Source organism: Heterocephalus glaber, unplaced genomic scaffold (assembly GCF_053883595.1).
Source record: "Heterocephalus glaber isolate CG9 unplaced genomic scaffold, H.glaber_assembly_v1.0 deba00001773, whole genome shotgun sequence".
Classification (NCBI taxonomy): Eukaryota; Metazoa; Chordata; class Mammalia; order Rodentia; family Bathyergidae; genus Heterocephalus; species Heterocephalus glaber.
The window spans coordinates 9,780,820-9,791,215 of record NW_028258463.1 but is presented as its reverse complement, the minus strand read 5'-3'; the positions used below and the strand labels follow the sequence as shown (position 1 = coordinate 9,791,215).

At 61.1% G+C, this 10,396-nt stretch overlaps 1 protein-coding gene across 2 annotated transcripts; it reads left to right on the top strand.

Annotated features, from left to right (window-relative positions):
• The first annotated feature begins 987 nt into the window (after positions 1-987).
• On the top strand, positions 988-8,138 carry Nr1d1 (nuclear receptor subfamily 1 group D member 1). Of its 2 annotated transcripts, XM_021240368.2 has the most exons (9): positions 1,118-1,687; positions 2,010-2,930; positions 4,169-4,510; positions 4,748-4,836; positions 4,935-5,079; positions 5,424-6,067; positions 6,209-6,394; positions 6,809-7,019; positions 7,649-8,138. In XM_021240368.2, exons 3-9 carry the CDS (start codon positions 4,459-4,461, stop codon positions 7,846-7,848), a joined length of 1,527 nt encoding a protein of 508 aa, XP_021096027.2. In that variant the 5' UTR covers positions 1,118-1,687; positions 2,010-2,930; positions 4,169-4,458; the 3' UTR covers positions 7,849-8,138. The 2 variants fall into 2 exon arrangements, with proteins under 2 accessions (XP_004859514.2, XP_021096027.2); XM_004859457.3 differs by lacking the exon at positions 2,010-2,930 and having other exon boundaries at positions 988-1,687.
• Positions 8,139-10,396: the final 2,258 nt, after the last annotated feature.

Here is a 10,396-nt window from a genome sequence, read left to right as displayed (position 1 = left end):
CTCCTCAGGCTGGGCTTGAACTTGCAATCCTCCTGCCTCAGCCTTCTAGAGTGGTGGGATTACAGGTGTCCACCACCATGGCTGGCTAGAAACTGGCCATTTCTGAGGCCTGTCCAATGTGTCCTTTGGTCATCTCCCCACCATCTCTGTGATGATGTTCAGGGTGAGCCAATGACACTAGCAATGAATGTCTGACCTTGGGCCAGTCCCTTCTAAGCCTCATTTTCATCTTCAGTTGGGGGGGGGGGAGGTGGTCTTCACGCTGCCCTCTAAGTTGCCCTCTGTGGAATCCATAGACTCCCCTGGAGCGCTGAAGGCGGAGGTGGGTGTCACTGTCCCCAGGCCCCTGCTGCACCTCTCCCCCATCACTTAGGGTCTGAAAGCACTTTCACCACCAAGTTCCTCTCTGCTGTCCTTTTTAACTTCCCAGACTGAGGGAAATGACTCACCCCAAAGTCACCTCGAGTGGGTGGGGGTGGAGGTGTACAAGCAACCAGGGAGTCCCTAGGGACATCCCCACCTCCAGGACACGCCTTTCTCTCTGGGCATCCTCCCTAAATGGAGCAGAAGCGAAAGGGGGTCACGCTGCTTTTCTGGGGCTGTGTCACAAGGCAGCTTCAGCTCTTGACTGGGAAACCTTCCCACGCCTTGTCTCTGCCTGTGTCACCAGTGACCTCAGGGCCAGGTCAGTCCTGCAATCACGTTGAAGCCCTCACGTTTCCAAGGTTTGCAGAAAGGGGCTGCTAGCTTTGATCTCCCAGAGTAGCGAGCTTGCCAACAGTTCCTCCCTAGGAATTCACATGCCCCTGCCTCACAGGCTGCCCGAATACGCCACCCTGACTCTCCGGCGCACTCCACCCGGCACCCCACTCCGCTCTCAGCTCCTCCCCGCTTCCAGCAAGCACTTTTGCAGAGTAGAAAGGGGAAACAGACGCGGTCCGCCCCTTTGTCCGTGGACTACAAATCCCGGCAGTCCGCGCAGTGCGCAGGCGCACGGGGCTCAACGTGCCGGCGGCTGGAAAAGTGTGTCACTGGGGCACGAGGCGCTCCCTGGGATCACATGGTACCTCCTCCAGTGCCGCGTGCGGCCCGGGAACCCTGGGCTGCTGGCGCCTGCGCAGAGTCCTCTGTCCCAGGGAAAGGCTCGGGCAAAAGGCGGCTGAGATTGCCAGAGTGAAATATTGCTGCCGAGGGAACGTAGCAGGGCACACGTCTCTCCTCTTTGCGCCTGGGTGCCCCATTTCTCCCATCACCTACTTACTTCCTGGTTGCAACCTCTCTCCCTCTGGGACTTTTGCACCGGGAGCTCCAGATTCGCTACGCTGCAGCGCTGCAGTGGCACCCGGTGCACTGCAGAGAGCCGACCCTCCTTGCTGCTTCCAGTCGGAGGGATTGCGGGCTGCTTCCCCCAACACACTTCCTCTGCTTCTCCCATGCAAAGCAGAGCTCCGTGGCTGGCTCCGCGTCCGACGTCTCTGCAGAGCTGCAGTCCGGCCACCCCGAAACCTTGCGGCTGCGGGGTGCCCCGGATCCTGATCGCGAGCTGCGGGGTCCCCTCCCCACCCTCAGCCAGTGCCCAGCGGGGGACAGCGGCAAGCGCAACCTCCAGTGTGCTTCGAGGTCCGGTTTGAATGACTGCTCTCGGCCAGTAAAGACATGACGACCCTGGACTCCAACAACAACACAGGTATGAGATCCTTCACTGGCCCTCCCTGCTTGGTCACTGTCGCCCCGCTTCCGCCGGTTCCCCATACCCAGAGGAGCTCTGGGAGGACCTGATAACTCCCTCCGGCCCGGGATTTGCCAGGGAGCAGAGGGGCCCTCGGGTGGGGAATGCGCCCTGAAGCGCACCCACCCATCAGAGCCCCAAAGCTCCCCTGAGCCCGCAGGACCAGAATCCCCGGGCTAGAGGAAATGCCGAGCGGATACAGGGGTGAGCTGGAGTTGAGGGGGGCTAGGGGCTGTGGAGCTGTGCCCTGAAACTCCCTCCATCTGTCCTCCCCTTGCAGCTCTGGACCGCCTCGCTCCGGTTCCCCTGCCTCTAGTTCCCGAGGCTTTAGGCAATCTGAGAAGCAGTGGGGCAAGCAAGACAGGCGGGCTGGGGACACGGGTCGTATCTCACGGGGGAATCCTCAGTCACCGTCAGGAGCGGCACTCGAGGACGCCGGAGCGCGGGGCTCGGCCCCGGGGAGGGCACCCAGAGCACCCGCTCGGGAGCGCTCACATGGCTGCAGAGCCGGGGCCACGTGCTGCGTTTGTTTTCATTCAGCAGAAGCCATGGCCGCCACCCTATTGGTCGCAGCCTACCGGCCCGGTTACATAATGAGCTCCGCCCCCGGTTGTCCTGGCAACGCGTGTTCCTTTCTCTCCTCCCTTAGGTTGTCCCGGCCCAGCTTGAGATCTGGGCTGGGCGCACGACCTAGGACACCGAGGAGGGGCGGGGCGAGGCGGGAACGGGGCGCGGAGAGGGCGGTGCCTCGAGTTCTGGGGTTCCTCGTTGGGGAGCCACGTGCGAGGGGCACACGTGGAGCGGGGACGTGAGGCCGGCTGAGGACCGGGCACCCGCCCAGCCGAGATCTGGGTGAAGCGGGCTGACTCACCGCCCCCGCCTGCCTCTTTTTCCTGCCCGCCTGGCCCCTTCCCTCCATCACGGAGGCGGGGTGAGGGAGCCACCCGGACCCCTCTGGGCCTCACGTTTACGTTTCCGAAGGAACCTCACACCTAACCACCTTCTCCAGGGTCCTCGTCCTTTCACTGTATTCTTTCTGCACCTGCTTCACTGTACTGCATTGGGCCCCAGTTTCTTTTCCCGCCTTCCCAATTCTCCCCGTTACTGAAGCACCACACTTTCACCTGGCAAGAAAAAAACAATGAGATCCAGAGAGGAGACCTTCTTTCCCCTAGGTCACAAAGCCCCTTGGTGGCGATAGGTGAGAACTGGACTCTGTCGTGGAGCCTCTTCACTTGAGAGTGGGAAGTCCCTTTCGACGAAGGTCTCACTCCCTTCGGGGGTGGGTAAAGTAGGTCAAGTTCACGTACCAGCCAGCGGCTTCCCATCCCATCCCCCACCCCAGCCCTGAAACTCTAGGAGCTGCTCTGTTGTGCAACTATTTTACAAGGACCTGGGTTCACCCTGACCAACCTTGAGCTATTTTTAAGGCTGCCCTGCCCAGCGGAGTGTGTGTCAGTGGGTGAGCAAGACATGTGCCTCTGCAGACACAGGGGCATGGCATGTGGCAGATCACACGTGTCCTGGGAGCCTCCCTTCTCCCACCCAGCCCCCTGGCAGGCCAAACTAGGTGCTTGGCAGGGATATGGCAGGCAGGTCACCTTTTAGTTCTGCTCATACCATGGGAGCGGAACCCATGCTTGGCAGTGTAGCCAGAGGGCCAAAGTCCCTGAGTGGCCAGAAAACCGGAGTTGTCACCTGGCTGAGACCAGGAAGGGGGAATTCCAGGGCCGGAGGCTGGACAGTTTGTCCTTCACTCCACAGCAGCTCATGCCGCTGTCCTTCCTCGATCCAGAGTCCCCTGTGACTCATCTTTCGGAGGCCGGGGAACCAGACTGGGCTGGTTCCTTCCCTGAGGTATCTTCTGAGAGTGCGCCTCCTGGTTTGGAGGGATCCTTGCCTTTGTAAGACATCAGCTCTTTGCTGCTGGTTAGCCATCCCTTCACGTGTTTGGTCTCATCCCTGGAATGGGCTTGGTGTTAGAACTGGCACCCAGTTCTTGTTTGTGGAGACTGGGCACTGTGTGTGCCCCTTAGCTATTTATCTGGTCCGGTCAGCCCTAGTTCTGCCTCTGGCAGCTCATCGTTGCTGTGACATTCCCTAGGAAAGCGTCCAGAGCAGGGGGTGTGAGGTGACTACTGGGGTCACACCTCACACCCAAAGCAGAAGCTGCTGTGCCGTGCAAGGGCTGTGGGTTCGGCCCTGCTGTGACTTGTGAGTAGGTTGGAGTGGCCGAGTCTGACCCGTGTGGGAATTCCTTACTGCACTTACATTTCGGCCATGCCAGGTCTAGGATGTGTTGGGGCGTTGCTTATTAACTCCCAGGCCAGGGGTCTACATGGTTAACTTTAAGAGGAGCAGTGTTTTGGGGATGAGCATGGTGGGACCCTAGGACCAAAGACACGGTGGCCGACCTGCCCTTCTCCTGTGTTCTACCAGGTGGCGTCATCACCTACATTGGCTCCAGCGGCTCCTCCCCGAGCCGAACCAGCCCTGAGTCCCTCTACAGCGATAGCTCCAACGGCAGCTTCCAGTCCCTGACCCAGGGCTGCCTCACCTACTTCCCACCGTCGCCCACGGGCTCCCTCACCCAGGATCCCTCGCGCTCCTTTGGGAGCATCCCACCCAGCCTGAGTGAGGATGGCTCCCCATCTTCCTCCTCTTCCTCGTCTTCATCCTCCTCCTCCTCCTCCTACAATGGGAGCCCCCCAGGGGGTCTACAAGTGGCCATGGAGGACAGCAGCATAGTGTCTCCCAGCAAGAGCACCAGCAACATCACCAGTGAGTCACCGAGCAGCTGGACGGGGTGGGGGTGGGGGTAGGAGGCCAGGCTGGGCTGGGAGCTGGGCCACCTGGCCTCAGGGGTCTCTCGGGAATGGCACTATGCCCTGTCCAGCGCAGGCTGGGCATTTCAGTGCCCTCACACTCCAGAGCCCCCCCTTTCCTTCCCTATGGGGGTCCCCAGAGCAGGAAGCCTCTTGGGCCACAGAGACATGCCTCTTCCCCCATCTTCTACAGAGCTCAACGGCATGGTGCTTCTGTGTAAAGTGTGCGGTGACGTGGCCTCCGGCTTCCACTATGGTGTGCACGCCTGCGAGGGCTGCAAGGTGAGGCAGGTGGGGGAGAGGGCAGCCCGGCAACTTCCCCCCGGACCTGACCAGGCCAGCCAGAGATGCTCACTGGCCACCCCTGCACTCCCCTCCAGGGCTTTTTCCGTCGCAGCATCCAGCAGAACATTCAGTACAAAAGGTGTCTGAAAAACGAGAACTGCTCCATTGTCCGCATCAACCGCAACCGCTGCCAGCAGTGTCGCTTCAAGAAGTGTCTCTCCGTGGGCATGTCTCGAGACGGTGAGGGCTGCAGCACCCACATCCTCCTCTCCCCTTCCACCCAGCATTTGACTTCATCCCTCCTTTAAAAAATGGTCCCAGACTGAGACCCAGGGTACCAGTTTCGTTTGCATGGAGCGTACCCATGTGTTACCGCTTGGGTAAAAACATCCCTGTCTCCCATTGGTGGAGAGTGGAGCCCCGCCCACTGGACATCCTACTTGGAAAACCCCGGATGGGTGTGGCCTTGCTGGTTTTAGTAGGATGCAGAACCCCAGCCTCCAGGGTCTTGCTCCTCTGAGGAGAAGAGCTGTGTTAGCGTGCACATGCGTGTGTACTCCCTGACACGGCTCATCCTGTTGCAGCTGTGCGTTTCGGGCGCATCCCCAAACGGGAGAAGCAGCGCATGTTGGCTGAGATGCAGAGTGCCATGAACCTGGCCAACAACCAATTGAGCAGCCAGTGCCCACTGGAGACCTCGCCCACCCAGCACCCCACCTCCCGCCCCATGGGCCCCTCCCCACCTCCAGCTCTGGCTCCCTCCCCCCTGGTGGGCTTCTCCCAGTTCCCACAGCAGCTGACACCACCCCGATCCCCAAGCCCAGAGCCCACTGTGGAGGATGTGATATCCCAGGTGGCCCGGGCCCATCGAGAGATCTTCACCTATGCCCATGATAAGCTGGGACCCTCGCCTGGTAACTTCAATGCCAACCATGCATCGGGTAGCCCTTTGGCCACCACCCCACATCGCTGGGAGAGTCAGTGCTGTCCTCCTGTCCCCAATGACAACAGTGCCTCGGCTGCCCAGCATCACAACGAGGCCCTGAATGGCCTACGCCAGGCCCCCTCCTCCTACCCTCCCACCTGGCCGCCTGGCCCTGCCCACCACAGCTGCCACCAGCCCAACAGCAACGGGCACCGTCTCTGCCCCACCCATGTGTACGCAGCCCCGGAGGGCGAGGCACCTGCCAACAGTCCCCGGCAAGGCAATTCCAAGACCGTCCTGCTGGTGAGGGCCCGGGGTACGGAGGGCCAGGGCGGGGCACCTCCAGCTAGCACGAGTGCTGTTGGTGAACCACCCATGCTGGGGGCCATGGCCCCCAGCCCAGGCTGGCCTGGCTGACGCCCTCCCCTCACTGCTGTTCCCCAGGCGTGCCCCATGAACATGTACCCCCATGGACGCAGCGGCCGGACCGTGCAGGAGATCTGGGAGGATTTCTCTATGAGCTTCACACCCGCCGTGCGAGAGGTGGTCGAATTTGCCAAGCACATCCCAGGTTTCCGTGACCTTTCTCAGCACGACCAGGTCACCCTGCTGAAGGCTGGCACTTTCGAGGTGCGTGACCTTGGGAAGAACCCAGCAGAATGGCTGGGTGTCGGGTGGGCGGAGACTCTGAAGGGCCTTGGAACCCAGTATCTGAGGGAAGGGCAGAACACCCTGGACTCCCGCCTCTGGGTGGCTGGGACTTCTGTCATCTCAGCTGGTGTCTGACCGCAACTTGTGACATGAAGATAATGCCCTGGGGTGCACTGCTCCCCCCATTCTAGAAGTGCCTATCCCAAGCCATTGGATGCTCCCCTTCCTTGCTGGTGCACTGATTGTGGATCCAGTGACCCCCACCCCACCCCTCACCCCTCACCCCCCACCCCTGACAAATCTAAGGCAGCACCACCAAACCCTTTGGCAGACCTCCGGGTGCTGTGGCAGTGGCTCCTCCCACCTTACCCAGGACCATTGCCCCAACTCCAGGTGCTAATGGTGCGATTCGCATCGCTGTTCAACGTGAAGGACCAGACGGTGATGTTCCTGAGCCGCACCACCTACAGCCTGCAGGAGCTGGGCGCCATGGGCATGGGAGACCTGCTCAGCGCCATGTTCGACTTCAGTGAGAAGCTCAACTCCCTGGCGCTCACCGAGGAGGAGCTGGGCCTCTTCACCGCCGTGGTGCTGGTCTCCGCAGGTAGGGGAAGCTCGAGAGCCTGACCCGGGAGGAGGCAGACGCAGTCGGATTCAACACACCTTTTATGGAGTACCTATTCTATGCCAGGCCTCGTGCCGGGCACTGGGGATACAGACATGATTGAGACACAGTCTAGCTTGGGAAACAGACTCATGCCCGACTAATTATAAAACAGTGAGATAAGTGTCACAATAGAAGCAAGAACTAAAGAAGCACAGACAACTATTTCTGCCTGGGGGAACTGGGGAAGGTGGTGACACTTGAGTGGGGCCTCCAAGGACAAGGAAGATGGTGCCAGGCAGAGGGGGAAGGGCATCCCAGGCAAAGGGAACTACAGAGCAAAGGCAAGGGCACCGGCCATGCTGTGTGGTCCATCTGCGCTGTGTGCATGCAGGGAGGAGACTCGGGAGGAGGAGATTCGTGTGGCCCAACTTCTCCTTCGTGCAGGGCCGCTGGGGGGGCTTCAGGGAGCGGCCGAAGTGCCTGGCAGGTCCTCGAAGACCCCAGGGTCGTTCTCCGCCTTCTCCTCCGCCTTCTCCTCCGCCTTCTCCTCCTCCTTCTCCTCTTCCTCCTCCTCCTCCTCCTCCGAGCTCAGGGAGCTTGTCTCGCTGCTGTCGTCATTTCCACAGACCGCTCGGGCATGGAGGACTCCGCTTCGGTGGAGCACCTCCAGGAGACGCTGCTGCGGGCTCTTCGGGCTCTGGTGCTGAAGAACCGGCCCTCGGAGACTTCCCGCTTCACCAAGCTGCTGCTCAAGCTGCCGGACCTGCGGACCCTGAACAACATGCATTCCGAGAAGCTGCTGTCCTTCCGGGTGGACGCCCAGTGACCCGCCCGGCCGGCCTTCCGCCGCTGCCCCCTTGTACAGAATCGAACTCTGCACTTCTCTCTCCTTTACGAGACGAAAAGGAAAAGCAAACCAGAATCTTATTTATATTGTTATAAAATATTCCAAGATGAGCCTCTGGCCCCCTGAGCCTTCTTGTAAATACCTGCTCCCCTCCGCCCCTTCACCACGCTTCCCACCCTCCCCTATTTAAACCTCTCTGGCTCTCCCACCCCGACTCTGGCCCCCTGACTTGCTCTGTTCCTGTCTCAAATCCAATAGTTCACAGCTGAGCTGGCTTCTGTGGTGTGTGCTGTTTGGGGGTGGGGGAAACTACTGCCAAGTCTGGGGGCCGGGGGACACCTCTCCATCTGGTCACTGTGTGGGGCGGGGGGTTGGCCAGCAGAGGGGAGGCTGTAGGGAAACAGCACACAAATCTAAGGGGGTGCCCGAGGGGGTTATTTTCATCATATATTTATTACATAAATATATAGTAAAATAGACGAGCAACAATTACCATAAAAATATCTTTCTTTAAAATCCTGACCCAAAACAAACGGGGTGAAAAATCGCACATAACAGACATACTGATTGTCAGCGTGGGGCAGGAGTAGGAGCCCCTCAAGTCACCCCCAACAGTGCCCCCTCCCGGGGTGGGCCTGGCCTCCTTCCCTGTTTCTGGCCACCACCCCCTCCCCCCACCCCAGCACCAGCTTCTCATACATTCAGTAGCCTCTGGGCAGTGTCCCCACCCCCACCCTGGAGGTCCCAGGGCAGGAAGCACTGTCCCCCTTGTGGCTGGCCGGTGTCTGTCACCCGCCCTGCCCTCTCCCAGCCCTGCAGACCCGCACCGCCCAGGAAGGGGGGCTCCCCCGCCGTGCCCTGCCCAGGTCCCAGCAGGAGGAGGCTGGATGAGGTATGTGTATTGCAAGTGATGGGAGGGCTGTACTGAGATGCAGAGGGGTGGCGGGGCAGGTAGTGGTCATGGCTCTGGCACCCCCTTGTCCTGCCTGGGCCCTCAGCCTACTCCTGGCAACCAGTCAGTCCCCCCACCCCCCAGATACTGCACCTGCTGCCCCACCCTGCCTGCCTGCCCTAGTGCCCCGGGCCAACACTGGAGGAGGTGTGCGAAGCACCCATGGCAAGGCCACCCCCCTCCTTAGCACCGATGGCCCCCAGGAGAGGGCCCTGTCCCTCACTCCGAAGCAGGGACTGGGACAGCTGCCTCGCTAGAGCAGGTGCATGGCACTCCTGAGTCCTGGCTCTCCCCATCCGTGTACTCACGCGCACATTCACGCAGAGAAACGCATACATACATCCCGTGACAATGAAGGGGGAACGGGTGGGGCGGGGGCCAGCATGTCTATGGCAGAGGAAGGGGGAAAGCGGACAGGTCAGGAACTGCACTAGGCCCCTCGGCACGGAGCGGGGCCGGGCTTCCCGAGGGACTGGAGGGTACGGGATCAGTGCCCCAGGAGAGAGAGAGGAGAAATAAGATGGCAAAGCGCTGGGCCCGGAGGGCGGGGCAGGCACATGCACAGCTGACACGATGCTCCCCGGGCCCTGGCCGGGCCGGACACCTGATGGAGGGGAAGGACCCTGCCCGGGCTGGTGGCGTGGCATTGCCTTCTGTGTGCGTGTGCGTGTGCGTGTGTGTGTGTGTGTGTGTGCGTGCGTGCGTGCAGGGGCTGTGGCAGGCTGAGGGTCAGAGTGGAGTGGCAGGTTCCCCACTGCTTAAGACATTTGTGCCCCAATAGTGCAAAGCTCGGGAAGCCCTGACACCCCACCCCCCACCCCATTCCCCATGGCTTCCGGGGGCATCTGCGTCCACCCATCCATCCCTGCCGACGTGCAGCCCTGAGCCCAGGGCCCTCTGGTCTGCTCTGTCCCCCTGCCTGCCTCCTCCCTCCCGGCCTCCCCAGAGGAGTGGGCTTTGGCCAGGGGGAGGAGAAGAGGGGGCAGCTCCCCCAAGTGCAGACCAACAGAGTGCTCCTCACCAGGAGGTCGGGGGCTCAAGCCAAAGTCCCTGAATTAGACAAAAGAGGGGGAAGGGGTTCCGGGGGACAGAGGGCAGCAGGCCTAGAGCTTCAAAGAAAACAGGAGGAGCACCCACTGCCCCCTCCCCGGGCTAGTGCAGGGCTGCAAACACCCCTCTTCCGTGTGCCCACCCCAGGCTGGGTTAGTGTATGGAGGGGGTCGGGGAAGAGGACAGGGGTCAGAGGGAGCCCAGGAAAGGGGGAACACAGCGGGAGTCCCACAGGGTGGAGGCGCCAGGAGCCGCTCACATAACCCCCAGCAGCAACTGGATTGTAGCTAATACTGCAGGCTATGAGGTGGGAAGGGACCGGGCCACCGTTCATTCTGTGGGGGTGCCAAGTGGGGGGCAAGGGGGCCAGGGAGGGGCCCCTGGGGCTGAGCACTTGAAAGGGAGAGCTGTGCGGGTGGCAGGGCAGGCTGGTGAGGCGCCAGCTGGCATCCAGCGTGAGAGGTAGATGGAACTCAGCGGGCACGAGTGGCAGAGGGCAGAGGAAGTGCTGGGGGTGGGGGCAAG